Source organism: Terrapene carolina, unplaced genomic scaffold (assembly GCF_002925995.2).
Source record: "Terrapene carolina triunguis isolate 2854851 unplaced genomic scaffold, T_m_triunguis-2.0 Scaffold66, whole genome shotgun sequence".
In the NCBI taxonomy this organism is placed as follows: domain Eukaryota; kingdom Metazoa; phylum Chordata; order Testudines; family Emydidae; genus Terrapene; species Terrapene triunguis.
Genome location: NW_020664417.1, coordinates 97687308 through 97707731, shown reverse-complemented (window position 1 = coordinate 97707731; position 20424 = coordinate 97687308). Strand labels below are relative to the sequence as shown.

The 20424-nt window shown below is 45.7% G+C and overlaps 1 protein-coding gene across 1 annotated transcript; it reads right to left on the bottom strand.

Annotated features, from left to right (window-relative positions):
* Nucleotides 1-59: 59 nt before the first annotated feature.
* On the bottom strand, nucleotides 60-19871 carry LOC112102477 (kyphoscoliosis peptidase-like). The gene is made up of 6 exons (XM_026647796.1): nucleotides 19242-19871; nucleotides 15577-15694; nucleotides 15206-15323; nucleotides 14547-14738; nucleotides 10897-11087; nucleotides 60-1375 (listed from the first exon to the last, which is right to left on the bottom strand). Exons 1-6 carry the CDS (start codon nucleotides 19869-19871, stop codon nucleotides 60-62), a joined length of 2565 nt encoding a protein of 854 aa, XP_026503581.1.
* Between the last annotated feature and the right edge of the window lie 553 nt (nucleotides 19872-20424).

Sequence of the window (20424 nt, the reverse complement as noted above, 5' to 3'; positions counted from 1 at the left end):
TCTTGCTTGCCTCCATCACTCTCCTGATCATTTCCAGCTTCCCCGTATCTCTGGATCATTTACCCTGAAGCCCCCTCTGAACTGGGGGAGCTGCCTTCCACATCGAACAACAGGATGACATCCATGCTGGTGGAATGCTGACTGAACTTCACCGCCAGCTTGAGCACAGTCCCAGCGAGCCCGGTGTACACCTCCCCCTCCCAGATCTTGCTGCGAGTTGGCTGCAGTTCAGTCCTGGATTGCCCGACCACGAGAGCTCTGTAGGCTTTTGGCAGCTTGACTCTGAACCTGATCCAGCTTCGTTCCTGGAGCACTCCCGTCCTGGGCTGTAGCAAGATGCAGCCTCTCCTCCACGTGCTGTACACTCGGGGGAACGGAAGCCACCGTGGCTCGGAAAAGCAGCGGACGACGTAGTCGCAGACGTGAGCAAAGTCCTTGTGGTCCTGGTTCCTGCTGAAGAGCCCCACTTTGTAGAGGCCCGATTCAGGAAGCAGGATACAGATGCTGACCTTGTTTCCCAGATGGGTGAGCAGGATGTATCTCTCCATGGGGTACTTGGTGTTGGTGACTTTGTCCTTACTCAGGATGGCGGTCACTTCGGTGTCCGCCCTGGTGTGGAACGTGATGTTGCACTTACCCTGGTTGGTGTTGATGATGGCGGCAGGGTGGCTGGGGTTAGAAAAGCCCCTACAGCCGGTGCTGATCCCTGTCCCACAGTGCATGCTGAGGCCAGAGGGGAAGAGCTCGTTCTGGTTGATGGGACCAGAGCAACAAATGAGGAAGTTGGCTGCGTTTTTGAAGAGGTCACCTTCTAAATCTTTCACAAACACCGAGAGCCTGTAGTAACCAAGAAAAGGACACAGCACGTGACAACTCAGCTTGTCCTCCTCTGCTTGAGAGGCCAGGCACTTTGTGCTCAGGGAGGTGTCTAGATCTTTATTCACCAGCTGGTACGTGGCCAGCAAGGGTCTAGATGTCTGTAGCGTCAACAGCAAAGTTCCTGTTGCAACAACAATCAGGTCCTCTCCGCAGTTGCATTCCTCAATCCCAAAGTCTTTCCCCTTCGGATGGAGGCCCCAGAAATGAAAGGGGTTTTCAGGCAGTTCTTTCTTATGTGACTCTAGGCACTTGATCTGATAGGAACACACCCAGCTATAAGGGTTCTGAGCATCCGACGGGCGCGCAAAGACCATCAGCTCGAACAAGCCCTCCATAGGGGGGAAAACTTTGAGAGTCATGCTCTTCTCAGACACCGTCAGCATCCCGTGAGTCGTGCCTAACACTTCTTTGCTAACGTCGCCACAGAGCTTGGAGAGATGGTAGCTAAATTCTGCTGGATATGTGCTCCTCAGAGAGACTGTTGCTTCTCCGTGTTCTGTAGGAAGGGGAAGGGGTGAAACACTTAAGATCATAGTTCAGTGTGAGCATCATAGTAAACTTAATTCTCAGCCCAAAGCCTCTCTCTTTAGTAACATCAGGAAATCTGGGTTCTACACCCAGCCCTTACTGAGCAGGTGAGTCACTTCTCCTCTTAGTGCCCCCTGTTTCCACACCAGTTAGATGGGAGTGAAGAAACCGCCTCGCCCTTGTAAAGCACTTCAAGGTCTACACATGGAAAGTGCTTTTAGCGTTATTATTAGGTCGCTTTCCAGAGTGCCCATTGTTAATGGGAGCCGTTCCCTGAACTTTAGACTTACGTGACAAACCCCGTGTCCCAGCCAGAGCATTACTTTTACAGTAGCTCTCCAACTGGATGCAGGAATCGGAGGTGCAGATCTGACGTGCTGCTATCATAGCAGCTGGGAAGCTCAGAGGATTGCAGCACAGCTGGGAGAAAATCCCACAGCAGTCAGCCAGACTGTAATCAGACAAGTTCCCACCCTTTTTTGGGGGGGGGGGGTGTCACCTTAAATAGAAAAATTCAGTGCGCTGTTGTCTGGGAGGCAGCTCTAAACCAGCAGGAGGGGAAATGCAGGAGTTTCACAGAGCGTACCTGACGAATGACCTGGGTAAGGTTTGTTCTGATTATACAGCTTAGAGCTCAGCTACACAGCACAGAGGAGTTGTGCAAACTTATTAGATTGCCTGAGGCAATTTACACCTCTGCGTCCCTTACTTTTCCTTTTCTGAGTCTTTCTTGTTTGGCTTTTTAACTTTCTTTTGACACAGATACATGTGCATATCTTGTATTTTAAGGCAGAGGCAGAATATCTTTTAAAAGAAAACATTATTAATGAGAGATCTTTAGGAGGATGGATAGTGTGTGTGTTTGTACAGCACCTAGTGCCGTGGACTACTGGTCCATGCTGGGGCTCCAAGGCACTATTGCAATACAAACATATAATTATAGCTACCCAGGACACCGTTCAAGACCCCTGGATCCTACACATGCCTATCACAACAGCAGTGTACCTTATCCATGCAGTAAATGCCCCAATAACAACTGTGTGGGTGAAACCAGTCAATCACTATGCGCTCAAATGAACTCTCATAGAAAAATGATAAAAAAACAAAAAGCCCACATCACCTGTGGGCAAACACTTGCCACAAAGTGATCACTCCATATCTGACCTCTCAGTCCTCGTTCTCAAAGGAAACCTGCACGGTCCTTTCAAAGGATGAGCCTGGGAATTTAAATTCATAACTTTGCTAGACATTAAAATTATCCTGGGCTTAATAAAGACACTAGATTTATAGCTTATTATCACAATCTGTAACCCATTAACCCCCCTTTTTTTGCTCCATGACTGCAGGGCTGTTAATGGGCCACATCGCCTTGAATGGTCCCTTAGAATACATGTTAACTACTTATGCTAAACAGTCTGTTCCACCTTTTGTTTAGCTGTGACACTCTGAGTACAATTCCCAGACCAGAAGAAGAGCTCTGTGTAAGCTTGAAAGCTTGTCTCCTTTCACCAAGAGAAGTTGGTCCAATAAAAGACATTACCTCACCCACCTTGTCTCTATCTTAGGACCAACATGGCTACAACAGCAGTCCTTTCTAGCCGGTCATTTCCCATTCTGTATTTGTTCTGTTGATTATTCCTTCCTAAGTGTAGTACTTTGCATTTGTGTTTATTGAATTTCATCCTATTTATTTCAGACCATTTTGCCCGTTTAAGATCATTGTGAATTCTAAGCCTGTCCTCCAAATTGCTTGCAACCCCTCCTAGCTTGGTATCATCCTCAAACTTTATACGTGTACTCTCTATGCTACTATCCAAACCATTTATTGAACAGAACCAGACCCAGGACAGATTCCAGCAGGGCCCTACTCAGTGCCCTTCCAACTTGTTTGTGAGCCACTGATAATTACTCTCTGGGAATGGTTTTCCAACCAGATATGCACCCACCCTATAGCAGGTTCATCTAAGCTATATTTCCCTAGTTTGCTTATGAGAAGTTCATGTGAGACTCTATCAAAAGCCTTAATAAAGTTGAGTTATATCACATCTACTGCTCCCCACCCCCCAACCACAACGTTTGTTTCGCTGTGAAAGAAGGATATTAGGTTGGTTTGACATGATTTGTTCTTGACAAATCCATGTTGACTGTTACTTATCACCGTATCTTCTAGTGCTTACAAACTTATTATTTGCTCCATTATCTTTCTGAGAACCAATGTTAAGCTGACCAGGCACAGGATGACTATGAGCCGCCAATGTGATATGGCCGTGCAAAAAGCTAATGCGGTCTTGGGATGCATCAGGCAAGGTATTTCCAGTAGAGTTAAGGAGGTGTTAGTACCGTTATACAAGGCACTGGTGAGACCTCATCTGGAATACTGTGTGCAGTTCTGGTCTCCCATGTTTGAGAAGGATGAATTCAAACTGGAACAGGTACAGAGAAGGGCTACTAGGATGATCCGAGGAATGGAAAACCTGTCTTATGAAAGGAGACTCAAAGAGTTTGGCTTGTTTAGCCTAACCAAAAGAAGACTGAGGGGAGATATGATTACTCTCTACAAATATATCAGAGGAATAAATACCAGGGAAGGAGAGGGATTATTTAAGCTCAGTACCAATGTGGACACAAGAACAAATGGATATAAATTGGCCATCAAGAAGTTTAGACTTGAAATTAGATGAAGGTTTCTAACCATCAGAGGAGTGAAGTTCTGGAACAGCCTTCCAAGGGGTGTAGTGTGGACAAAAGACATATCTAGCTTCAAGACAAAGCTTGATAAGCTTATGGAGGGGATGGTATAATAAGATTGGTCTTTGACTATTAGCGGTAAATATGCCCAATGGCTTGTGATGGGATGTTAGATGGGGTGGGATCTGAGTTACTACAGAGAATTAAATTTTAAATTAAATTAATGGAGATATTCTATCTCCTAGAACTGGAAGGGACCTTGAAAGGTCATAGAGTCCAGCCCCCTGCCTTCACTAGCAGGACCAAGTACTGGTTTTGCCCGAGATCCCTAAGTGGCCCCCTCAAGGATTGAGCTCACAACCCTGGGTTTAGCAGGCCAACACTCAAACCACTGAGCTATCCCTCCCCCCTTTCCTGGGTGCTGGCTGGTGAATCTTGCCCACATGCTCATGGTTTAGCTGATCGCCATATTTGAGGTCGGGAAGGAATTTTCCTCCAGGGCAGATTGGCAGAGGCCCTGGAGGTTTTTCACCTTCCTCTGCAGCGTGGGGCACAGATCACTTGCTGGAAGATTCTCTGTACCTTGAAGTCTTTAAACCATGATTTGAGGACTTCAGTGGCTCAGACACAGGTTTGATACAGGAGTGGGTGGGTGAGATTCTGTGGCATGCGTTGTGCAGGAGGTCAGACTAGATGATCATAATGGTCCCTTCTGATCTTAAAGTCTATGATTCTATAATTCCCTGGGTTGTCCTTATTCCTCTTTTTATAGGCTGGCACTCTATTTGCCCTTTTCCAGTCCTCTGGGATCTCTCCCATCCTCCGTGAGTTCTTAAAGGTAATAGCTCAGAGATCTCTACAGAGCATTCCTTAAGTATTCTAAAATGTATTTTGTCAGGTCCAGCTGACTTGAAGATATCTAACTTGTCTAAGTAATTCTCAACATGTTCTTTCCCTATTTCAGCCGCAGAGCTTACCCCATTTACATTTGATGTAAGTTGTCTGATCACTGCTAACCTTTTTGGTGAAAACTAAAACAATAAAGGCCTTTAACATTTTGGCCATTGCTGTAGGATAAGAGGATCCGTTTTCTTGGTTTGGAAGTATGGGATGATGGGGTCTGGATGTCCCTGATGTTTAGAAGTTTGAGGGTTCCATAAGTTAATTCAAGCTGCACTCTTTTGAATTTGCTGACATAACATACTTCTCAGAGTCCTTCCAGCAACTCGCAAGTCACCTCACTCCATCAGCAGTTATTTACCCCTGTGCAGTTAAACATTAACATCCTCGTTTAATCGCATTTTGCGCCCCCCTCTCTGCATAGGTGTAAAATATGAGACGATGAAAGGCTGTAGAGAATCAAAGCTATAAAGTCCCTTTAACTCCTGAAGGCTATCAAAGTGCTATACAGCCTGTGACCTTGGTTCAGCCAGGTGCTGAAACACATGCGTATGTTCCATAGGCCTCAAAGGGATTTAAGCATGTGAATAAAGTTAAGCAGATGCTGAAGGGCTTTGCTGAATGCGGTCCCGCATACACCTGGATTATTCAACCCACTGTTAAATGCAGCTGCCTCAGGGCAGCTGTGCTGCCCCCATCAGAATTTACTACATCTTTTAAGTTAGTGAAACGTAAGTAAGAAATTGTTGATGTTCAAAGCATTCAAACAATATAAATATATCATAGTATAGGAGATCTGCCCTAGGTTCAAAAGCTTTTCATATAAGAAGAAGCTTTTTGTTATCAAAATAATGAATGGACATTTTTAGTGCAAATCCGGAGTTTTGGTATTGTCAAATACCCAACATACGTGTGAAAAGTGTGAAGTGGCTGGGTTTTGTTTTTTGTTTTTTTGCCTTGATTTGTTAAAGTTGTGACTTGGCTCATGCAGTAAGTACAAACAATAATCCTCTGGCAAGTCTCCATCGGAGACCTTACTGATGACAGAATTTATTAACTGCAGTTTTGCTTGTTATTAAATTCGGCCAACGTCCGTTTCCTAAGCTGCTGCCCTGGTTGGCGGAATCATATTAGGATTTTTAAACAGACAGAAAGAAAAGCACATTGTATTCAACCAAGCCAAAGATGGTGAGATATAGAGAACAACACATTCTGCTTTGGGAGGGAAACTCTAAAAGATAATTAAAGGATACATTTGAAACATATCTGGGGAATACTGAATTTATTCCATTGGTGTTCTGAAGATTCCTTTATATAGGAGAAGGCAGGTGAAACCACAGATGAGCTCCAATGCAGTTTCTGCATATATGTATTTTAATTCCCAATCCTACCATAGGAGGGGGGAATTCTTTTGATAGGCCAGAGTCTAGTAACATGCCTGGACCACTGCCCGCAGCCGGAATACCAGTTGTTCTACTCATTGCTAAAAGCAGTTAGAAAGGCCGTTTGTGTAACGTTAGCATAACTAACACACAGAGAGGGAAGTGAGTGACCGTGAGGTGTAAACATGACCCTGTACCCTCCTGACTCGAGCTTTTTGCTGAAGAATACAGTAGCGCACGATGGAAAGTCGGCCAACAGTAACTCTTGCTATGTGAAATACAGCTGGTTAACTGATAGAAAATTCTCTGCCTGACAGGCTGGAAAACTCCACACTTAACGTAGTTTCTGCTCAGCAGTTTTTCTGATGACTAACCTATGTAATACTAACAGTTGGGGTATTAAAGGAGGAAGAGATCTGAGGTCGGTGGATACACGAACACTTGGAAAACCTTGACCGTTTCTTGGACACCTCTCAAGTTCCCCTGCAGACGGAAGGCTGGCCATTGGAAGTCTACAGACATCCACCCAAGACCTCCTCAAGTCCTCGGGTAAATATTAATCTGGGGTTAATGTGGGGTGCTCTACTAACCTGTTGCGACGTGTGTAAGTCCTGGAGACAAAGCTTCTGTTTTATTTAGAGTGAACGCACGTTTGTTTGCCTGCTTGCATCAACTATCGGCCAGACGGGCCGTGTCCCGATTGATTGATTTCCTGCCTCCGCCTCACAAACAGGGTTGCCAACACTCCCGGATTGGCCGTGAGCCTCCCAGAATAGGGCTCGATCTCCTGGAGGCTACTGAAGCCAATCCGGGAGATTTTAGGCCACTAAAAGTGCGGTGGCATAGCGGGGCTAAGGCAGGCTCCCTACCTGCCCTGGCTCCGTGCCGCTCCTGGAAGCAGCGCCACATCCAGCAGCAGCTCCTAGGAGGAGGCGCAGCCGGGGGGGGGTCTGTGTGCTGCCCCCGCCCTGAGCGCTGACTCCACAGCTCTCATTGGCTGGGAACGGGGAGCCGTGGCCAATGGGAGCTGCGGGGGTGGTGCTTGCAGGCAGGGGCAATGCGAAGAGCCACCTGACCGCCCGTGAGCCTAGGAGCCGATACCAGACATGCTGCTGCTTTCAAGAGCTACCTGAGATAAGCACTGCCTGGCCAGAGCCTACACCCTGAACCCCCTGCTGCAGCCCTGACCCCCCTCCCGCACCCAAACTCCCTCCCAGAGCTCACACCCCGAACCCCCTGCTCCAGGTGGGAACCCACTCCCACACTCGAACTCCCTCCCAGAGCCCACACCCCGAGCCACCTGCCCCAACCCTGAGCACCTTCCCACACCCAAACTCCCTCCCGGAGCCTGCACCCCAACCCCCTGTCCCAGGCTCAGCCTGGAGCCCTCTCCCACACTCCGAACCCCTTGGCTCCAATCCTCTGCCCCAACCCGGTGAAAGTGAGTGAGGTTGGGGGGAGAGCGAGCGACGGAGGGAAGGGGGCTGGAGTGAGTGGGGGGTGGGGCAGGGGCCGGGACAAGGGTATTTGGGTTTGTGCAATTAGACAGCTGGCAACCCTACTCACAAAGAGTAAAGTTACCAAGAGATTTGGGTTCAGCAAAACCCAGGGTAACACTACAGATGTTCAGGGTGTGTGTTGGATTGCTCAGGAAAACACTCCCCATAAAGTGCAGGCACGTTTTTAATTTCTAAAAATGTTGTTTAAAAAAACTCTTTCTCTGCTATTGTATCTAAGGCATCTGCCACTTAACTGACTTAGTACAGGAAAAGGTTAAATTCACAGGGCCAAATTCTGTTCTGTTACTCCTGGTGCAAAATAACACTAGGCATTAAAAGGGCATGATATGTAAAGGGTGGATGCTCAGTATTTTCTGAGCGTCAGGTCCCTTTGAGGCATCTCAAGCTGAGTACCCAAATATGGAGAAAAACTAATAGTGACATGTGACAATATTGGCCATTGGTGTTGAAACTAATAGGGAGAAATGGGCAGCTTTTGTAGTAGACGCCTCACACGCATTTGCACTGACATTTTAGACTCTTAAGAATAAATTTTCAGACACTAGCCTCCATTTTTTTATACTTTTAACTTTGCACATGCATAAAATGGAGACCTATTTAAGGTGTAGCTCACAATTTGGCTTTTAAGCGTATTCATGATACAGGGCTGGTTGCTGAGCATAATTTTAGTACTTAAATTACTAGAGTTGGTCACTCACCCCATTTGTATCCTTATTAAAAAAAATGTTTAAAATGTTCTGAGGTTTAATGGGGAAAATGTGAAATAAAAAAAAAAATGAAATTTCTACTTCAAAATGAAGTTTTGATTTCAGCTCAAATTTTTGAATGCTAAAAGGATTTTGACATTTTTGCGTTTCCCCCTTTCTCTTTCTTTTCTCTCACTGAAGCCAATAGAATGATATTTAGGAGCTCTTCCCATCCCGTTTCCACCCCACACACACTTTTTCATTTTCCACTCTAATTTTTCCAAATTTATCTAACTTTGGAGAAGTTACAAAGCAGAAAAGGGAAAAATGAAACTCTGCCACTCTGCAACCTTTAACAACGCACTCAACTTTTGAAAAGTTGCCGATTAGCAAAGTTAGCATTTAATTTTTCTAACTTTTTCAACAATGTAGACCTTTTCAAAAGTTAGAGTGGGAAAAGGGCGGGGGACCACAAAAAAAGGAAATAGGTTTTTTTTCCCCCTGGGGATTTTTACTTAACCTCCTTCATTCTGTTGCATTCAGTGGTGGTAAAGTTGGGAGAAAGGAAAAATCAAAAGGTTGCAATTTTCCAATTTGAAAATATTTTTTTCAAAAACCAAACCAAACAAAAATTTCAATTTGATATAAAATAAAACTTTTTCCTTTCATTTTTGTTTTGACATTTTGACATTTCCCCAGTGAAAACTAACAAAATTTAATCAAAAACAATGTTATCCTGTGAAAAACTTTGTTTTCGGTGAAACTCCATTTTTCAGCAGGAAAATGTTTCAGTAGAGAAATTTTGACTAGCTCTGTAAATTATACGCTGCATGGTGAAATATCTGGGAGAGTTTTGTAACCATGATTTTCTTCCTGACTTTATATAAACCTTAACTAGCGTTAACTTGGCGGTCCACTGTACACATCGATTTGTATTAACACAAGGACGTCTTCAAAGTGCCTCAGAATGCCTATTCCTATGCATGCTGGGCCTGGTTGCATGGTAATGAATTACTTAACATGAGCAGAGGTGGCAGAATTGAATTGAATTGAACCCAACTGTTAATCAGACGAGTTAGTCCATGATTATGAAATTATATAATCTAAATACTTACAATGGAAAGAATGGATAACTCATGCTTGGGTTCTGTATGCATATGTATAATACATATCTATGCATAGGTTAATTTTGTATTTGAACAGTACATCACTCAAGTAGGGAAGGGAGCCTGTCTGGTGGTTTGAGCAGGAGACTGAAACACACAAATTCTGGGTTCCGGTCCCATCTTTGTCACTGTTTGGCCTTGGCCAAACACTTATGGGGGGTAGTAACACATGTCTACCCCACGGGGCTGTTGTGAGGCTTCATTACTTGTAAAGCGCTGTGGGGATCAGGGGGAGGAGGGCTATATCTTCCATCGTTGATTCAAGGTATATGCCCAACACTTTCAGCAAAGCCCAGACCTCCTGAAATATGGCGTGACTTGGATTTCCGGGTAAATGACTCCTCTTGATCAAAAGCTTTACGCTGTGCTTTGTTAGCAATCCACTGATTCTTCAGAACGGTTTCTTAAGCCTTGTAATAATTTCTAAGATTACTTTTCCCTAGAAGCCTTCCCGGCTGATAAAATAAATGGCAGAAAAACCTGACTGACTGCCAAGGACGATGGACACTGGGAAAGCTAACTAGCTACACAAAGGATTCTCAGGCAGGTAAAGGTCATATTGTATCTGACCCAGAAAGCTATAAAACTACCACTGATTGGGGAAAAACCCTTCTTCCTCAAGAAATAGGACAGGAATGTTTCAATCATGCTTTATATTGTAATCTCGCTGCACCAGCAATGTTAGAAGAAAGAAAACTCATGTCCCACTTTTTTGTTATGCTGCTGCCTATAGCAGAGTGCTTTGTGAACACTGAAATGATGTTTCAGGGATCTTACAGTTATCTACAAACAGTTAAGTAGAACTTATTTGTACTGTGAGATAGGGAAGTAGTATTGTACCTACTTTAGAGATGGGGAAACTAAGGCACAGAAGGGATTAAGTGACATGCCCAGATTAAGTACAATTCAGGCATCTTCACTCCTGGTTCTCCAGTCACTGTACCACACAATGGCTCTGATTCGGGAAAGCACTTAAGCGCTTGCTTAAGACCCATTGGCTTCAATGTGACATATGCATGTGCTTAAAGTTAAGCACATGCTTGTGCCCCGTTCCTGAATTGGGGCCCATATCTGCAAAAAGATATCGCCTTATAATCAGGATCCAGGAGTCAGTGGCTGTAAACGGAGGTCCTTGCTTTGCATTTACCTGTTTTGAGAAGGGAGCGGTTTGGAGAGAGAAGGGAGAGCTGCAGTTTGAAAAACTCCGACGTTTTAAAAACTCTCTGTTCAAAGTCTTCCAGCGAGACACGCGGCTGCACAAGCTGCCATTCCGGCTCATCAGGCCAGTGGGTCTCAATGAAATCCTCAGGGTCGGGTAGAAAGAAGAAGTCGTCATACCTGCAAGAGTGGGGAAACCAGGCCACAACATGAGGACACTGCACACGTTCGTATCCCAGCCCCCTCCTTCAGCACCGAAGTCTGAGGATACAGCACCATGGACTTCAGCAGAGTTGGATCTGCTTAAACAAGGGGTGAATGCGGCCTCCGGTTTAGCGCACAGACATGTAACGTCATTTGGAACGTGTGCAGGATCATGCTGCTTCCTGGGCTTAAATTCAGAATCCAGGGCTTTGGCCTTTCATCTCCTCCTCATTCTGAACCCAGTTCCTCCAGAAGCTCTCTCCAGAGGCCCCACTAGAATTTGTGACCTTCGGCCTCAGCTACAGATTGCCTTTCACACCCATCTGGTACGTTAACTCTGGAAAAATCTTTGCAGGCCTAATAAAATCTTTATTTTACTTTGGCTTAGTATAATACCGTGGAATCATCCATGTGAGAGTCACCTATGGGCTCATGAAGTCATCTTGTTCAGTTCCCTTGGACAGTACGGTAGGGACTGTGGGGGCTCCTGTGATATTTTCTTCCACAGTCCATAAGATCTCACTGTCCGGAAGTTTTTTCCCATATTTCCTTGAACTACCCTAAACAATTCCTCTCCATTTAGGGTTTTATCACCCTTCAAGTATTAAAGCGGCTATCTTAATCCTTCTGCTTAATTGAAAAGAAAAAACAACTCGACTCAATGCATTCAGCGAGCAAATTGGACTGAAAATCAAACGCAATGAAACAGATATCACGATCTTTAATATTGCCTCACCATCACCAGTACAGATAGAGTACTGGTGTACTCCAGTGTAGAAACATTCACATACTTGGGCAGCACCATCAGCCAGGATGGTGGAACAAGCCAGGACATCCGGAACAAAATCAGTAAAGCCAGGAACACCTTCAAGAGCTTAAATACAATCTGGAAATCATCAAAATATAACACCAAAACCAAACTCAAGATTTATCAGAGCTGCGTACTTTCAATGTTACTTTATAGTGCAGAATGCTGGGGAATGAGAAAGTATGACATGTCCAAATTGTCTTCATTCCATACAACCTGCCTCAGAAAAACTCTCCGTATCTTTTGGCCCAGAACAATCTCAAACCAAGATCTATTGACACAGTGCAGCCAAGGGGATCTGAGCACCATAATTGCCAGGAGGCCTTGGAGATGGATCAGTCATGTGCTTCGGATAGAAACTGATTCCATCACCAAAGTAGCAACAAGATGGACACCTGAAGGCCAGGGAAACGAGGCCGCCCGAAAACAACATGGTGAACAGCTGTGGAAGCAGAGCTGAAAAACCTGGGGCACAGCTGGGGAACCATGGAAAGACTTGGCAGAAACAGACAGGAGTGGAGGGAACTTGTCACTGCCCTAAACGCCAGAGGCATAATAGGAACATGATGATGATGATGATGAATTGTTGTCACTCAACCACGCTTGATCAGATATTTTAGTAAGACATCCCATCTTGGTTATAAATCACTCCAACAGTTGATCGTTCTCGCTGTTAAAAATGTGCACCTGATTTCTGGTTTGAATTTGGAAGCTGACGCTAGATGGCCATTGGATCGGGTTATGCTTTTGTAGAAGCAGAACCAGATTAACAAATAACGCCTGTACATCAGCCACCTTGACTCATTCTACTGTGACCTGTGAGTCACAGCAGGAGATTGGGAATCAGTATTAAAGAGCAGAGCGGGCTTAGTGCTCAGGTTAGGGTCTGATCCTGTGATTTGCTGAGGGCCCTCTACTTCCATTGACTTCGACATGAGCTGAGGGCACTCATCACCAGACAGGATAGGTTCATCAGGACTTAACCAACTGGACCAATGCCTACTACTTTCAGTGAGCTTTGGACTGGACCCAGAGGAAGCAGTTATTTGCTTGTTCCCTGAGACAATGGCTGTCTATTCCACTCTTTCCCTCTCCACTCTTCAAAAACAACCCAAACAAGCTGATACTTTAAAAAAGTTGTTCCAAGTAAAAGAATTGCCAATTAGTAATGGCACAATGCCTTCATTATGCAGCATTAGAGTAAAAAAAAAAAAGTCAAGTTTCTAACATCTCATGGAATATTTTTAAATTTGATAAATAATTTTGACTCAATCATTATTTACTTAGAATGGGCTGAGAAACCTCCAGCAATTCTGTCTAGAGCCTCATAATAATAAAATGGCTGTGGAACTGGAGATTAATTACTTAAATGCTGACACATTTTTAATCAAAAACTAATGGTGGGAGAAAAGGTAGTATTTGACTATTCTTTAAAAATCTGTATTTACAAAATACATGACTTTTAAAACTGCATTTTCAATAAAAACATGCATTCTGGTGCTAACTCTTCAGATTTTCCCCTGTCAGATGCCCAATTGTGTTACAAAATGTGGTGTGTGTGTGTGTGTGTGTGTGTGTGTGTGTGTGTGTGTGTGTATATATACACACACACACACACACACACACACACACACCCCCCTCTATCCTGATAGAATGCTGTTCTCGGGAGCCAAAAAATCTTACCGCGTTATAGGTGAAACTGCGTTATATTGAACTTGCTTTGATCCGCCGGAGCGCGCAGCCCCGCCCCCTGGAGTGCTGCTTTACCGCGTTATATCCGAATTCGTGTTATATCGGATCGCGTTATATCAGGGTAGAGGTGTGTGTTTATAATTTATATAATTTATTTTTAGGCTCCCACCTCTGGCTTGATCCAAATCTCATTGAAGTCAATGTGGCAACTCCCTTTGATTTCAATAGGCTTTGGATCAAATCTCTAAGTATTTAGGTCCATGAGGCACTCCAACCATGGGGTGCGAATCCATGCATGCAACATCTGTTTTAGGAGAGCTATTTGTGGGTGGACAGAGGAAACTGGGTTGATCTACTTTAGTCGCTTAGAGATGGATTCCAAAATGAATCCACCTCTATATGCCATCCCTGACTGTCCCCATATAGGGTTTGATTCTCCTTCCGTTCAGATCAGTTGCAAAACATTCATTGTTTTGAATGCTGTGGGATCTAGCTCATGATTCTCTTTGCAGAATGGTGTGGGAAGTTATATGGGCAGGGATAGCAACCAGAAATACTGATTCCCAATTTCCTGCTGTAACTCACAGATCACCATAGAATGAGCCAAGGTGGCTGATGTATTGGAGTTACTGATTTACATGTATTAAATAAAAGTGTCTCTCCAGTGTTCTAGGCCATGGGGTCTCAACCATGGGGGCCTGGTGATCCCTGGGGGTGAGGTCTGTGTTCAGGTTTCAGGGATTCGCAGTTACTAACCCTTTCTTGAGGACTAGATGAGAGGGGGAGGGTGGGGACCCTGGACCTTTTTTCTGTTGTAACATGGAGTCACGGTACGGAAAGGCCGAGAACGGCTAATTTAGTCACATCAGAAATAAGTGGATTTCTTTATGTTTGGAAATGAGAAACGAGAGGTTGTGACGGGGTCAGTGTCTCACCTGGGTATAAACAATCTCTTCTCCGTGTCCACAGTGCCTGCACCCCAGCATGCATCCAGCAGGTACCACTGCCCTTCCAGCTGAACTGCGTTCCACATGTGGTTGGATTTCTTTTGTTGGCAGTTTTGCCCTTGTTGGTATCCAGTACCTCTCCCATAGCCCGACACTTCAATGCAGCTCAAACCTGCCTCCCTGTAAGGATGGAAACATTCATGGTAGGAAAACACACATTAGGCTGGAAACCCCTCAGAGTTGGTGCTTAATTAACTGCTGGCCACTCAGATGACGTGATAGCTCAGACTTCTGTAATCTCCGTTCCAGGATGTTTATGGTTATGTTCTTGCTGTTGAGCTCAGGGCACCTCCATTGCTTTAATAGCCCCTTAGTGGAGCTTGCTGGCTGTGAAGATCAGCAATGACCTTCCCAATTCTTTATTTGTTCTTTGCCTAGGTCACGGTTCGTTCAGACAGAATGGCTTTTATTTTGGAATAAGAGTGACAAAAACAAGAAAGAACAAAAGTCAAGTCTCCAGGAGAGAGCAGGGCACCCTGTGAACGGACACAACGTAGCACAGAAGTAATCACATAACATGTTTTGTCCAGCAGTGCCAGCCATTCTCACAGTGTTGGTGGGAAGGTAATACCTAGGTTAATTTATACCTGCACATTTCTTGGCATAAATGGGCATAACCGGAGCACACGCCTCTTCCAGTCTGCAGGACCTGTTCTGGGGTATGGATCTTCTGAGAGAACCCTAAGAAGCCATCCACATCATATCCTAAGAGGAGGAAATGAAACCACAACCATTATCCAGAGGCTTTGGCCACTCCCCAAATGAAAGAAGAATTGGTAAAACCTTGGGGACAGACCCTCAGCTGGTGTAAATTGCGGGTACCACTAGCAAATTTTCTGGTGAAGGAGGGGAATCAAGCCTGGGGCTCCCGAGGCCTAGGCTAGTTCCTAATGACCATCCTCCTCAATCTAGACAAATCACCCTACTATGAGCCGAGCTGAATGAAAAACGTACTCACGGATATTGTGACACAGCCACATCCATATTGCTCGCACGGTCTCCAGCTTGCCTCGGGCCTTGTCAGTAATCAGCTGAACGATGGTCTGGACTGACAGCAAAGCCGGCTTTGATTTTATCTGGTGAGGACAGGAGTTTATGTGAGCAAGTTGAATGTGTATCACGAGATACGTTAATGTCTATCTGTCATTTTGTATGGTGCTCACGGTAGGGCCAGACTCACTTGTAAGTACTGGTCCCTTTGCATCCTCCCGTGGTGTGAAAGGGTCAAAATATGGCTAGAACTTGCTAGCTGGGGATTCACACAGCATGAGTGAGTCACCACATGGCATGGAGCAGCCCCAAGGTTGCTCTCAACTACACTTGGGCCAGACCTGGCTAGGAACAGATCCCAGAAATGGGCATCTGCAAGCAGGTCCTCGGCAGTCCCTGCTCCTGATCATGCCTGTGGATACTGGGCCCAGCTGAGAATTTGGGCCACGGTTTCTAGGTGCTAGGTAAACGGGGCCAGTGGCTCCACTTGACCACTCTGGATTGAGTGACTGGGTTCCCTCCTCCCAAACCCCCCCAAAGCTTTAGTCACAGGAGAAACCCTTATGTGTGTAAATAGCCCCACTGAGGTCAACGGCACTGCTCCCAGCTGGCTTAAGGCCTGATTTGGCTTTGAGTCTAAAGTTGAAGGGCTCCCTGTTGGGTCTCTTGCGGAGAGAAACTCGTTCTGGGGAGCTGTCAGCGAGGCTGGCATGTGGGGAGAGGTGGAGGCAGTTCCTGACCCCAGGGAAGACCTGTGCCATTGAACAGTGGTGATCCCCACAGGCAGAACGTACTGGACCCATGCACATCTGCAATGTAGATGGTTGCCTTCTTGTTGAGGGGAGGGATAGCTCAGTGGTATGAGCATTGGCCTGCTAAATCCAGGGTTGTGAGTTCAATCCTTGAGGGGGCCACTTGGGGATCTGGGGCAAAATCAGTACTTGGTCCTGCTAGTGAAGGCAGAGGGCTGGACTCGATGACCTTTCAAGGTCCCTTCCAGTTCTAGGAGATGGGATATCTCCATTAATTATTATTATTATATTGTCGGCATTCACAATAATAATTCCGGAGAGGGGAAAATGACAAAGTGCACCAGATTGCAGTACATTCAGTGTTTTAAATAAGCAGGTGGGTGGTTTGTACAGCTCTCTATTCCCAGGGGTGCCTTTATTGTTTTTGTTACTGTTGCCTCCACCTCTCCCAAGCTCCGTTTTAGCATATGAGGTAATCTCCATGGTCCTGAAGCCAAGCTTGCATGGAGACAAAATTAATTGCCTCCAAATCCCAAGCGATGTTAGCCTGGGGCTGGGTATGAATGACAGATTTCTACAGAACAGGGAAAGCAATTACTTTCAGCACCGAGTAAATAACTGAACTTTTGCCTTCTCTCTACTTAACCTTTGGTGCGTAAGTAACAAAAGGTCGTCAATTAAACTGTTGGATCTTTGACACATTGTGGTGGTCTTGAGGCTAACCTGGTGGTGTTTAGTGTAGGTAATAGTGCGTCATTATAATTTGTTTGTGTGCCAATCCCTGGACCTCTTATGCAGTCAAACATGTATCATTGCACAACTGCAGTTAAACTTTAGACCTTATAGAGCACCACTCTCTAAACCTCATGTGGTGAGATGTGCCAGGGAGCTGGCTTGAATCTTACACCCAGTTTAGCGTTTATTGGCTTCTGATTGTCTGTTCAGTGGTTGGCCTGGAAAGAGGACCCAGTAGAATGCCTCATGGTTGAGAATGAGCAGGACTCAGGTGTATTGGATAAAAAAGGGATTCTTTATTGCAGCTGCTGGACACAGGGCCGGTGCTACCGTTAAGGCAAACTAGGCGGTTGCCTAGGGCGCCAAGGTTTGGGGGCGCCAAAAAGCGGTGCCCCCAATTTTTTTAAGTGTTCCTACGCCCCCTCCCCGAGCGCGCGGTCGCCGCTCCACTTCTCCTGCCTCCCAGGCTTGCAGCGCCAATCAGCTGTTTGGCGCCGCAAGCCTGGGAGGGGAGGAGAATTAGAGCGGGGGCGGCGTGCTCGGGGAGGAGGCGGAGCAGAGGTGAGCTGAGGTGGGGAGCTGCCGCATGGCTCCCCGATGGGGGAAGCTGCCACGGGGGGGGGGGGGGGGGGGGGGGGGCGGGGGGGGGGGGGGGGGGGCGCGAGGTGGAAATTTCGCCTAGGGCGCGAAACTTCCTTGCGACGGCCCTGGCCGGACACAGACAGACCCTGTGGTTGTCTCTGGTGCTCTCTCTCGCTCTCTCTTTTCTGAACAAGAAAGACACTGGCCTTCTAGCCCAAACTACTTAAGCACAACTTTTTGCTGCCTCATTTTATCACATAGGATCTCCTTAAGCTCTGGCCCAGACTTAAGTCATTGTCATGAACTGCTAAATACAGTATGAGCCTGACTACAAGTCTCTCATGGAGACTCTTCTTGGCTCAAGCCAACTGGGACCAAGATTTCTAGATGTGGCTGGTTTTGGGTGCCTTACCTGACACCTTAAAAGGGACCTGGTTTTTAGAGTACTCGGTGTTTTCAGGCCCCTCTGAGGCGTCTCAGGTTGGGCACCTGTTGACCTGTAAGCCCAACCTGATTTTAGGGTGCAAACTTAAATTATAGCCTGTGTTAATGCATATTAAATTACAGCTCTACTAATTTTACTATCTTAACACATTTTAACATGGAAAGCAAATGTAAAAAGATTTGTTAAAGGCTTTGCAAAGCATGAGGCCTAGCTAGTTAGCCCGAAGTGCGTGACCTAGGGTTATAACAGTTGGCAATATGCATCTTGTGAGAAACAAGTAAACCACAAAAGGGCAGCTTAAGCTTGAAATAACACTTCTAGGGGATTGATTTTTTTTTTTTTTTTTTTTTTGGTACATGTAACCACAGAGAAACCACATTCACGTATCCAAACTGTAGGAAATGAAGTGACACAAATGAGCCGTACCCCTGATTACGGTCCCCCGTAATACTAAACATGGACAGAGGGCTGAGACCTAAATCAAATAGTAGCCCAGATGTGGGAGGGATATAAGGAAAATGTGTATGAAAAAGATGGTCAGACCAACCCCTACTTGGGACACCAGGGACAATCGAATGGCGGAATACGAACAAGCTCTCTGGTGGTGATCTCCATTTACTATTTTTTTCATCTTTGTCTCTAATGGCCACCATAAAGTTGTAAGTATGCACATGGCTGTAAGTATAACAACTTGGGTGGGGGGAATGTTTATCTGTATATATGTATGATCCAGGGGGTTATATTTATTCTACTCTTTGTGTAATCTTTGCTTACAATTTCAATTATGCTTGTCTGTACTAACCAAAGCTCATACATTTGTGCATACTTCACCGACTCAATACAATTTCTTATGTAGCCACCTCAGTAAAAGAACCTGTTATTAGCAATCAGGACGTTTGCATCTTAGGCTGATCCAAGGCTACACACCTTGGCCCTTGTTTTAATTTTGCTGGAGAGGAAAGCCATTTGTTCATGCCCACAGCAGCCTCCCGCTGTGATTTTTGTCTCGACTCATAAGGCAAAAAGCAGGCTCATTATTAGCCAAAGCATTAAAAGGCTGGTTTCTCATTCACAATATCTATGTAGACCTTGGAGGAAGCTTGTGCCTACAGTACCTACCTGCTCGCTCACACGCAGAACATGAGCGTCTATGTGGCTGAAAACCTTTGAGTCTGGGAAAAGGTCTCGCCTTTTCTTTCTCTGGGTCACGCTGGACCATGCCTGCCTCTCTCCTCTCAAGCCATCCATCCCTTCTCTGGAAACAGCTAGTGGAGAACAACCCTTCTCAGGCGGCTTATGGATGGTAGATTTCTTCAGGGTCACCTTGCTGCCATTGTCAATTCTTTTTGCCCCAAACAGGAAAGTACGCTTGATGGGGGAATCCTTGGGGGCATTGGCTATGCTCTTTGTTGCCACGATTTCCTTCGGAGTGGTCTCCCCATTCCGCCGGCTCTCCTTGGCTGCCCTTTGGTGGAGCTTCTCTGAGGCATCAGAGGGGCACCCCATGGCCACATTGCCATTATAGAAGTCTGACATTTGACTCTCTCTAGCAGCAGCTGACATGATATCTGGGGACGGGGCCAGTTTTTCACTGTGGTTCCTACCCTGAGCTCGCCTCGCAGGGCCTTGGATGGGGTGGCTTTCATGGCAGTTGGCATTACTTGAGGAAGAGCAAATGGTGGAAATTGATTTGCTCACTTTGACCCCCTGGGGTTTGGACGACTTTCCACGGTCACAGTCCATCTTCATTTGTGCAGATGGCGGTCCAGTGGAGTCTGTGAGGGAAATATAGAAACTCCTGTTCAAAGGAAATATTTACTCTGCCTCACCTTCCTTCAGAGCCTGTGTGTTGTAAGTAGAGTGACTCTGTATTTGATGGTTTGGAGCTGCAAGCCACAGCACTGAAGGTTCCCGCTGGTACCAGAAGAGCAAAGGTGGGCTAGAATCACCCATGTACAGTCTATTGCAAAGCCATTTCCAGGCACAGGATATTTTTTAAGGATGTCAAACCAGGGAAATTTAGCTGGGAAGGAAGAGTCAAAGGGAAATTGATAGAGGTATTTAAGCTTATTGGGTGTTGTGGCTCCCGTACAGGGCTGAGATCTATTCCTGGCTCTGACAGTGTCTCCATATGCGTTTGTGGGCATAATTATGTCTCCATTTCCCCGCTGTAATATTAGAATAATGATTTTTTACATCCCCTATGTCAGAGCCAGAGGTGAGCCAAGTCAGTACTCCATGCAATTAACGCTTGAGTGCCTGAAATGGGTATTTTGGCACCCTGGTGTGAAAATTAACCCAT

Excerpts from the sequence above, each read along its gene's own strand:
- LOC112102477 (XM_026647796.1), bottom strand. The coding sequence starts at position 19,871 with ATGAAGATGGACTGTGACCGTGGAAAGTCGTCCAAACCCCAGGGGGTC. Across the intron at positions 15,695-19,241 it reads TTCTGCGTGTGAGCGAGCAG|ATAAAATCAAAGCCGGCTTT; the intron begins GTAGGTACTGTA and ends TGTCCTCACCAG. Across the intron at positions 15,324-15,576 it reads GTGGCTGTGTCACAATATCC|GATATGATGTGGATGGCTTC; the intron begins GTGAGTACGTTT and ends TCCTCCTCTTAG.